The sequence below is a fragment of the Ochlerotatus camptorhynchus genome, unplaced genomic scaffold, assembly GCF_037179485.1.
Source record: "Ochlerotatus camptorhynchus isolate MF236.1 unplaced genomic scaffold, CSIRO-AGI_Acam_v1.1 ptg000317l, whole genome shotgun sequence".
Lineage (NCBI taxonomy): Eukaryota > Metazoa > Arthropoda > Insecta > Diptera > Culicidae > Ochlerotatus > Ochlerotatus camptorhynchus.
Window position 1 is genome coordinate 891,017 of NW_027040805.1, and position 11,279 is coordinate 902,295.

Genomic DNA, 11,279 nt, shown 5'->3' on the forward strand with positions numbered 1-11,279 from the left:
AGGAAGGACCACCTAGAAGCTAGTTGCTTCAAAAGAGTTTTCACAATTGGAAGCACTAAATTATGTTCCTCGTTGAGTCAGAGACGTTAAATATATTGAAGATGCTCTCCACAATTCCAGAAAACGTGAAAATGGCATCATGTTCTTGCTGGTTATTCAGCTGTTTTTCTGGCTGAAAAAACTGGGATATCTGGGGTTTTAGATGATCCCGAAAGTGGCGGAAAGTCTTTGTTAAAATTACAAACTTTAAATCCCGGTGGTGGGGGTTTTGCTACATTTCCGCTACCTCTTAAATTTTTCAAGGTAGGTTGAGAGTCCGTACGAAATGCCTTACGAGGTTTTTGGGTGATGTTTTTTTTGACCGCTTCCTCGTGTTGCCGTTAAAGACAAAAGGACTACTCTCACCAACCTCTGAGTCAGAGCCCTGATCATCATTTGGCAGGAGGTGGAATGTGTTGTTGCTTTTTGGGGTGGTTGGTTTGGGAAGATGAAGCAGTCGCTTTCAAAATTTCTGCTAACAAGCGCTTAGAGCGAGCTTCCAAAGACCACTTTAGTTTTCCTCCCTGCTGTTTGTACTTCGGGCAATCACTAAGAGCATGCGGAGCATCCTTACAGTAAACGCATTTTGGGGTAGCATGACAAGGACCCTCCGTATGCTCTTCCCCACATTGATCGCACCGCGGTTTGTTGGAACAAAAGTCCGCGGTGTGACCTAGTTGTTTGCATTTCAAGCAATTCATTCCCAGACAACCAGAATGCACGTATATTCAAAGTTGATTTTGTGATATATAAACATATATACAAACAAACAATTCGTATAGAATGCAAAGAAATGGCTTATACGTACAAAAGAGGAGGCCATATACGTGTATATTTTAATTTAATTTTAAACGAGTTGATTTAACATCATATACGATTTTATCTGTAATAAAAAATCATTTTGGAAAGTCTTACGATGTTATCCGATTTAATTTGTGATACAGCACGACGGTAAAATGAGTCATCGCATATAAGTCGGAAATTTGCCTTCTATACGATTTAACTTAAACATAAGGCGAGGTATGCCATTCTTATATGCGATTTTGACTTAAACTGTAGCAATTTACGATACTGTCTGTACATTGTTATACGACTTCTGGTTGTCTGGGTTACCCTCGGTACAAACAAGCGTACAGGTAGCCGATCCTGAAAAGGTCACACGAAACGAATCTGAGAGGGTATACGTTTTGTTTGTGCCTATGTGCGACACTGACTGCAGTTGAATGCAGTCCAGTATCTTGACATTCGGGAGGGCACGGTTTTTGAAAATGCCGAAAGATTCGGCTAGTAGGAAATCCTCACAAGTCAGACTCGATTCGGTGACCACTCCTTCAATTTCTACGTCACAACTGGGGACGTAGATTCGATATTCAATCGAAAAAAGCTCACAGGCAACAATCCGATTTGCCTGTTTCAGGTCATCAACGGTAACGCGCAGTTTATTTGGCGTCACCTTAAAGATATCGGTTACGGCCGAAAAATGTTTTGTCAGATCCTTCGAAATCCGAGCAATATTCAAAGGTTTTTGTTTGGGCCGGAAGAAAACAACCCACGGACCTTTCAAGTCATCAGGATAAGCCTTGTGGCGGGGGGTCGCTGATATTTTCGGGGGGACAGGAGGAGAAGGCGGTGATGGTGGAGAAGGCGGTGATGGTGGACAAGGCGGCGATGGAGGAGAAGGGGGCTGTGGTAGAGATTTCACTTTTGGATAGGCTCCAGTGTTCTTGCTGGTGGTTTGATCAAGGTGCTCTTCGAGGGTTTCCATTTCCCCAGAGCTATCAAGCTTTTCAAATGAGGGAGACTTTATTGACTCATCATCAGAGATGTCAAGCGACAGACCCCGCCTTTATTTTTATCATCCATTGCGGTGACTTAAGATACCACCGCAACGGAATTTGTTGCAATCTTAGTTATTAATTGTTTATATTTTCCACAAATTTCAAATACATAGATTGAAATTGGAAGGAAAACAACAAGAAAAGGAAATCAACACTGTGGGCGAATTGCTCAAAGTGTTAATAAAAAATATAAAAATAAAATAAAATATGTGCAAAAAAAAACTAAATAAGATAATGAGTAAATAAAAAACAAAAAATTGTAAGAAAGGAAGTTCAACGCTGCAGGGGGATTACTTAAATATAAGCAAATCAAAAACAAAAAAAATATTTACAAAACAAAAAAAGATGAGAAAAAAATAACTTATCTTTAAATGCCGGGATGGCGCGTTTACAAACTCCACTGTACGATGAAGCAGAGATGATCGCTCTATTGTTGCAGCACGTGCCTTAGCACAAAGGGCACCGTCCGGTCTGGATAGACCGTATCTGCAGTTCTGCTGCTTCGTTGTACGGGTGTATACGGGTGATGACCTTTTGATGCGATGTCTAGGTGGTGGTTGATTATTTGACCGTTGGACAATCCAATTTCCAGACTCGGCGGAGATGGTTGCTTCCTCCGGGGAACGTATACGTCCGCCTGTGGCACTGCACACCAGAAGGTGAATAAAAAAAAATCTGATCGGGAGAGAGAAAAAAATCCAATCCAAAAAACAAAACTTTTTGCGGCGGCGGGAGAGTAGCGTAAAGAAAACTTGCTCTGTCGAACGTTCGACAAGGAATGCGTGCCGCGCCTCTTACGTCAAAGTACTTAACGAGTTCAAATCTCAATCCCGGACAAGTAACGAATGACTCAAGAGTGTTGATTTCGGAACTTTTTAAAACATGAACGATATTTGTTGTGAAAAGGAATTTGAAAACATGTTAAAATTGAGTCTTCCAGGATATTTGAATTTTATACAGACATCAACGCTCTATTCGATGGACACCGGTTTTCTAGTTGACGCTGTTTATATAGATTTCAAATCGGTATTTTATCAAGTGAGTCATGATCTTTTGCTTGGTAAATTTTGCAAACTTGGCCTTTCGATAACCATAAATTGTACTTGTCTGGATGGTCTGTTACTACATTGGGCTTACCTTAAGGAAGTAATACTATTCTCAGTCTTCATAAACGAGGCAGTTTTTGTTCTGCCATCGGGAACACGTGTCTTCTGCGATGATGTCACAAAAATCACCATAATTATTACGTGTGCAGAGGATAGTTTTGAGTTCAATGACTGCTGGATTCCTTCGAGGACTGGAGTCAGCGAAATCTCTTAGAATTATGTGAGGCAAAATGTAGTACCATTTAATTCTCCAGAAAATGACAACCGAACAACTACAACTATCGCTTATCTAGTCAGATCAAAGGCAAACACGCAGCTTGGATTTATTTTTAAGCTCGCCAATGGATTCCGTGACCCTCTGTGCCTTAAGTCACTGAAGTCCATACGATAGAGCGATAGTGGACAGTACTGAATCGGTTCATAGAAAATGCGTACGTTTAGCTCTCCGGCATCTGTCATGGCGTGGTCGAATAAATTTGCCACCATATGAACATCACAATATGCTGTTGGGACTCGAAACCCTGGAGAAAAGAAGATCGAATAAGCAAACCGCTTTTGTTGCCAAGGTTTTGACCAACGAAGTAACTGTGCCTTTTTGTTTCATGACAGCTCGCTTCAACGAAGTCTCCAGACAATTCAATTATAATGTTTGATCGCGCACGGGTGGGATCCCTACGTTGTGTTGATACGGAAATACTATTTATTGTTTGTATGAGTTTTTGTAGACTGTAGTATCGATACAGTGGGTAAGGTAAATGCACATATATATGACGTTGTACAAACAATGTTCCAATGCTACTCTGGAACGTCGCAATTTCAACCGAATGGACTAAGAAGTTCTAGTAACATGCTACACACTTAGTTTTTTCTACCGAGCTCGGCTGTGCAAATCTCGGCAAAAAAAGTTTCACTGAGATCTCAGCAAAAGTGACATTTGATTGCTGAGTCTCGGATAATGCTAAGCTGAATCTCAGCAAACAAATGAAATGTTTGCTGAGATCTCAGTAAAACTTTTGTTGCCGAGATTTGCACAGCCGAGCTCGGTAGAAAAAACTAAGTGTGTATGTACCGTATGCGTGATAATGTTTGCACCATCGTACAAATAAGGTTCCCGTTTCACCTGTGCATACAATGCCTTGGTTTTCTTTGCATGCACGTAACCTATAGCTCATACCGTAGTAGGCTGTGTATAAAAGAAAATGATTTACTTAGTTTGACAGTTGCACCATGACGAAGTGGCAGCGTATTCGTAATTTGTGACGATGACGATGGATCGAGTGATGTGCGTTGTTCGAGTAACGGGGACACTCTCGATCCCTTTGAATCGGGGGGGTTACGGCAAGGTGATGGACTTTCGTGTCTGCTATTCAACATCGCGTTAGAAGGTGTGATCAGAAGAGCTGGAATATACCCGAGTGGCACGATCTTCAGGAACTCCATCCAGCTTCTTGGCTTCGCCGATGACATTGACATCATGGCACGGAACATTGAGACGATGGCGGAAACGTACATCAGACTGAAGGCTGAAGCTAGGCGGATTGGACTTGCCATCAACGCTTCAAAGACAAAATGCATGAAAGGAAGAGGTTCTAGGGAAGACAATGTTAGCCTCCCACCCCGAGTTCAGATTGACGGTAACGAAATCGAGATGGTCGATGAGTTCGTGTATTTGGGCTCACTGGTGACCGCCGAAAATGATACCAGCAGAGAAATTCAAAGACGCATTATGGCAGGGAATCGTGTCTACTTTGTACTCCGGAGGACGCTCCGGTCGAATAAAATTCGCTGCCGCATGCATTTGACTGTCTACAAGACGCTGATTAGACCGGTGATCCTTTACGGCTACGAGACCTGGACTATGCTCGTGGAGGACCAACGTGCCCTTGGTGTTTTCGAACAGAACGTGCGACCCAACAGGAACAAGAAGAAGAGGCGCGCAACGGGCAAGGTGGATCGACCAAGTAGAAGGCCAACTGCGGAACCTTCGCAGACTACGAGGCTGGCGAAGTGTGGCCATGGATCGAGTAGAGTGGAGACGACTTCTTCGGACAGCAGATGGCAACAAGGCCTTAGCCTGATTGGTAAGGGAAGTTCTGAACGTAATTCTTGCTGATGAAAAAATGAGAAATTTAGATTTTCGCCGAGAGTGACCCAATTCATTTTTTTCGCAACTACAACTATACATTGAAGTCGCTTTTTTACACGGGAGGCCGCGTAAAAATAACGTGTAAAAAAACCACGTAAATTCTGGAATCTATATTAAAAAACGCGCAAATTCTGAAACCCCCGTAAAAGAACCGCGTAAATTCTAGAATCCGCGTGAAAAGAACCGCGTGAAATCCGAAATCCGGGTGAAAGAAACCGTGTAAAAAAGGCGCTAATTCCAAAATATTGCGCGTAAAAAATCCTCCTAAAACTCATTTCACGCGTTTTTTACGAGATTTTTTTTACGATGCGCTCAAAAAACACGAAAATGCACTGTCTGAATCCTCATTAGAGGAATAAAATCTAACATGATACCAGTCCCTTAAAGAATAATTTATTGTTTGTTTTTCTTTGTTGAGTTTCAAAGCAGGCCATCACACACATAATCGAAGATTTTTTTTTTAAATAAAAAAAAATTGTACGGAATTGAAAAGAAAATTTTGTTTACAACTCCTTAGACAAACATTTTATCTTTTGTTTTACTATAATTTATATTTATTTTATGTGCTTTTTGATGGTTAACATGTTTAAATTTCAATGGACCCAGACGTCTCTTTCGAGCTTTACCTTAGCAGCACACTTGTCACTGAAAAATCGTGGTAACTTGTTTGCTTATTCCAGTCACAATCAAGTTTCAGCAACTTATCTTGATGGTAGTGTATTGCTTGCGTAGTTAGTGAACAAATTTTAATTATTATTAAGTCTCAGCAGATTTATTTTAAGAAGAACCACCTTGATGGAATTGGTTTGTTGACCAACATTCTCATGTCATGGGATTTATTTGATAGAAGAATGAACTTCGGATGATAATTTCTAATCAAACACAACTCGCAGATTAAATAAATTAACGTTTACATTTATGACAGGACTATAATTTATTCAAATGAATTGATGGATAAAAAATAAAGCTGTTTGCGATGCCCTTCCGTTTTATTACTAATTACTGCAAATAAATACAAACACCGTACCATTAAGTCTACGCCGTCAATGCAAACCACTAATCACCCAAGCTGGTTTCCACTCTACGGACGAATTGTGCATTTGGCCACCTTTGGATAGTCACACCGATCAAATCGCACACTCCAGTGCTGTCCCGCAGGACACTGGATGAGATAAGCACGGCCATCATAGCACTTGTAGAATTTTCCGCAGTCCTTTTTGTGGGTTAGGTGCATAGGATGTTCGTTATCATCAGTTATCGTGCAACGGCTATCAGTAACACCGGCGATCATCTCTCGTTGTTCGTCTGTCCATTCAGACGATTGCAATAGATATTCTTCATCGCTATAGTAATCGTAATAATCGTCATATTTCACTGCTTTACTAAGCAATTTAGACATATTTTTACGTTTAGGTAGTGAGCATTGCGCGTATTGTGGATAGTCACAGCGGTTTAGCTTTGGTCCGAATTCTTGACCAGGTGGGCAGTTCAAAATGTACGCTCTACCGTCAAAGCATTTCTGGAATCTTCCGCAATCGGTAGCATGAGGCAAGTGGATCGGGCGGAAAGGATCATCTGTCCGTGGGCAACGGATGTCAGGAACTCCTGCATTATAAACAAATTCAGCCTTCATCGGAACAGCGATAGCTGGTCGGGCAAGTGGTTGGTCGTTTATTGCCGTTTCGACTGCTTCTTCCAATTCAACATCTGTATTTTCTGAACTTTCATTTACACTTTCAGTGTCCTCTGTTTCATTAATATGATCAGCCTGGAATGGTTTTGCATTAATGACACATTTCGCAATTGATGGGAAATCACAACGATTGAGATGGGCAGCCCAATGTTGTCCAGGTGGACAATCCAATTCAAATCTCATTCCGCTGAAACACTTCATAAACTTTTGGCAGCTCGTCGGATGTGGCAGATGAAGTGGGTGCATGGGATCATCATTACGAGCGCATTTTGCGTCACTTACTCCATCTTCAAATTTGAATTCAGCCGGATCTGGTAAAGCCAAAACTGAGCGGCACTGAGCATATGCTGGATAATCACAGCGTTGAATTTGTGGCCCAAATTCCTGACCCGGAGGACAATTAATTGTGAAAGCGCGACCTCTGAAACATTTCAGGAACTTTCCACAATCTCTGGCGTGTGGTAGATGAACAGGATTCATTGGATTTTCATTCAATGGACATCTCGAGTCTACGATACCATCTTCGTATCGAAAAGTAGGATTGGCGATTGTTCCAACTGACAGCAACAGCGGTATGATGGCTGTAAAGACTGATTAGCTTTCAATTAGTATACATTGGCCATAATAATTAAAACGAAATTACCCTTCATTGTGAATCCCAAAAGTAAATATCTCGTATATGAACTGCTCACTGGTATAATTCGTTTCGTTCGTGGCACTTATTTCAACACTGACTTCATAAACACTGTGGACGTTACTACTTATATATGTACTACAAGGATATCAAGTTCTTCGTCGGAGATCAAAAAATCCCGACGATACCGATGCTATCACTTTCCCGGTGCAGTGCCACTCACAGCGGTGACTAATGGTAAATTCCGAAATGACGAGTTCTTTTCTGCCCAAGGAATTCGTTACGGTTCACTCACAGAAGGGGCTTCCTGTGTAAACAACAAACACTTCTGATTATTGCAAACAATATAAAAATTGTGTTATCGTTCGAAGTACACCGAATCATCATTATACACTGATGATGAACAACTATGATACGCAGCCGCCTAATTTGAAAATCATGTTGAAACTGCTGTCAGAGTATGAATACCATTTGCTTGCTTCCAGTGCAAGAGAAAATGATTTAATAAAAAAAATCAATTTATACAGGTAAAGGTTGAAGATAAAGAATTGAAAGATTCTCTCAAATGCTATGTGTTACTACACCTTCTCCCTCAATTTTCAAGAATCTCCCGATGGCTTCGCCTAGGTTATAAGACGATTTGTTATAAGCATGCTTTCATGATTTTTCTCCCATACCTCGTTGTACAAAATTTTGAAAGCGCCATGGCGACATAACTATTCATTCAAGAACACTCCTTCAGAGACTTCCCTGATCCAAAACATCATGCCGCGATCGACACCATCACCGTCACTCAATTTATATTCTTTAATCTTCATCATTAGTATACACATACATTCACACACTACTCATCTAAAAGTTTAAAGCAAGTATAACCTGACTTTACAACCATATTTTCCTGGTTAAAACACTTCCACTGTATTTACTTACTTGTGTTCTTCGTAACATTTCACAATGTCACGCAATCGAATTCATGAAATTAATTTTAAAAAAACTGCTTCTCAAATCTATAGGTGAAATCACCAAGAAAACCACTTTGATTCCACTACTTTGCTAGCGAACGCAAAAATATCATTGAGCAAGCGATGCCAAAAGTATTGCCTTTAGCAATGAATTTAAGTTTACTAGACAAGTTAAAACAAATTGGCACATTAACGTTCCAACTAAAAAGGTTACGCACAAGGGTGTAACAAAATTTCATACAGCTTGGTCTGGTAATCTGATTTTTTTTTGTCTACGACATTCTTATGCACTAGATAGTATGACGTCACGTCATCGTCATTCGAAAATTAGTCAATAGTCAGATGGGTTCAACAAAATTCAGACGTTAATCATCCAATGCAAAACAACGAAGTAGACGTACCTATATCGTTAGGAAAATCAAATGAAATTTTGTTTTGATATTGTATTGGAGAACTTTAGAATTAAACTGTATTATACGAGGGAATTATCCACATTTTTCATAACATAACTTACTAACTAACTAACTAACTAACTGAGTTGATGTTTTATGAAATGATGGTTAAGATGATTTCAACTTGTATACATCACTAATCAATTCCAATGGACCTCCATGACGTAGGCTGGAAACCTTGATCAGGTCAATACACTTCACTTAATGGTCAACAAATCGACCAGATTAGCCGAACTTCTTGAAAGGCGTATCCAAAAGATGCCATGAATGGACAAACAAAAATCAATTTTTTTAACGCGTGTGAACAATTTTATGACATAATTCAGTTGATTTTAGTAATGAAGCTATCCAAAAATAAATTCCTCCTTTTAAAAGCTCAGGAACTGCGTCAGCTGGAAGCTAACATCTCCGTGTTTTCTGTTCACCCAAGTTGTTCGCGTTGATGCCCTTCGAAGCCTTCTCACAGGCATATTCAACGTGGCCGTTGAAGTTTAGTCGGTCCACGATCATCACTCCCAGGTATTTCAACACACGCTTCAAGGCTATGACGTGCTCACCGACAGTGATTTGTGCCTGCTGCACCGCTTTACAGTTACTGACCAATAGCCCTTCCGTTTTGTGGTGGGCTATCTGCAGCTTCGTTCCTTGCATCCAGTTACCAATCATGTCGATCGCCTATGTAATCACACTTATTTAAAATAGTTCCAGTGCTCCAAAATTGATGAAATTTTAGATTTCGATTCCATTTGTAATGCAGATTACGAATATGCAATTGGATTCTTTAAGGTTATCTTTTTGGGCCCATACATGAATTCAGCAATCGACTAAATTTTCAATAGCGACCAAAACTATCCATTAGTACCGTCCCAATGCACACTGGGGACAAAATCGAAATAATGTGTTAAAATTCAATAACTTGGTGTTCGCTGGAACAAGAGACTAAACAATAGTCATTCTTATAGAAAAAAGTCTCAGAAATCGATTGGAGTGGGTTTCATCTTGGGCACGATAGGGTAAGTTGGGGGTTTTCACAGTTTTGCCCTAAAATATCCTATTTTGCATGATTTGAATGCTGTATCTCAAGATACCGATGATATAGACGGATGATTTCTTAGGAAAAGTTGATCAGGAGATTAAGGACTATTGGATGATGGACAGAACAATTCGGAATTCTTCCGCTAGGCGACACTAGTGAGCATTCGAAGTGTATATGTTTGCGCTGCTGTATCTTAAGATCCTGACTATTTAGACGGATGATTTCTTCGGCAAAGTTGATAAGGAGGTCAAGGACTGTTGGATGATGGACAGAACAATTCAGAATTCCTCCACTAGATGGCGCTAGTGAGCATTGAAAGTGAATATATTTGTGCTGCTGTATCTCAAGATCCTGACTATTTAGACGAATGATTTCTTCGGCAAAGTTGATCAGGGGTCAAGGACTGTTGGATGGTGGACAGAACAATTCGGAATTCCTCCGCTAGTTAGAGCTATCTATGATCTTCTCTGGCTATTACGTCCCAACTGTAACTTAACGCCTGCTCTCAACTTAGTGCTTTAGATGCACTTTCACAGTTGCTTATTGAAAGCTTTCCAAGCCTGTTCGATTTTAACATGTGTATATTGTGTGGCAAGTACAATAATATACTATGCCCAGGGAAGTCGAGAAATTTTCCAATCTGAAATCCTAGACCAACCGGGATTCGAACCCAGCCACCTACAGCATGGTTTGCTTTATAGTAGCAGGCTCTACCGACCGAGCTTATGGAGGCCTCCTGATCTATGAATGTAATCAAACTAAAATGCGAGATGGTAGCCTAATTAACAAGTTTTGAGGACAATTTGGTGAACCTAGAACGTATTAAACATATCGAATTCAAACGTAAATAATGTGCATGATATGTTTAAGATGTTTGGAGATGTTTTAATACAAAGGGCTTTGAATCTGTGAACCTGGATGAGAATTTGATCTGAACTCAAAGACAATTTGGAGAACCGTTTACTTGACTTTGTGTCTAGGGCACTGTCGAAAGCACCTGCGGCTGTAGCGCAAGGTGTTAAAAACTGGATTGGTCAATTTAATCGGTGATGGTTAAAAACCCACAGTAAGGATCGATTCTTTAAGAAGAATGCAGAGTGGCTTGAAAGCATATTCGAGGTAAGAATCCCTGGGCGTGCTTAATTTTAGAAAGCAGCATAAATTAACGAAGAAACGTTTTTAATACGATACCCTCGAACATTAAAAAATTACAGTTCGGAAAAATTGTACCTGTTGAGCGAAGTGCTAAATTTTCAAAAAACAACGGATTCCAAACCAATTTAAATTGGACTTGAATGAAAATTAGTAAAAGCGTGGGAATGCGTTAATGTAAAGCAAGACATACTACTGATGAAATCTGTTTTTGTTCATGT

The 11,279-nt window shown here is 40.2% G+C and overlaps 2 protein-coding genes across 2 annotated transcripts; one reads left to right on the top strand and one right to left on the bottom strand.

Moving 5' to 3' along the window:
• Positions 1-4,457: 4,457 nt before the first annotated feature.
• LOC135707755 (uncharacterized) lies at positions 4,458-5,096 on the top strand. The gene has a single exon (XM_065229635.1). It carries the CDS (start codon positions 4,458-4,460, stop codon positions 5,094-5,096), a length of 639 nt encoding a protein of 212 aa, XP_065085707.1.
• A 948-nt stretch (positions 5,097-6,044) lies between these two features.
• LOC135707776 (uncharacterized) lies at positions 6,045-7,580 on the bottom strand. The gene is made up of 2 exons (XM_065229658.1): positions 7,466-7,580; positions 6,045-7,412 (listed from the first exon to the last, which is right to left on the bottom strand). The coding sequence occupies exons 1-2, from the start codon at positions 7,470-7,472 to the stop codon at positions 6,211-6,213; spliced, it is 1,209 nt and encodes a 402-aa protein (XP_065085730.1). The 5' UTR covers positions 7,473-7,580; the 3' UTR covers positions 6,045-6,210.
• Positions 7,581-11,279: the final 3,699 nt, after the last annotated feature.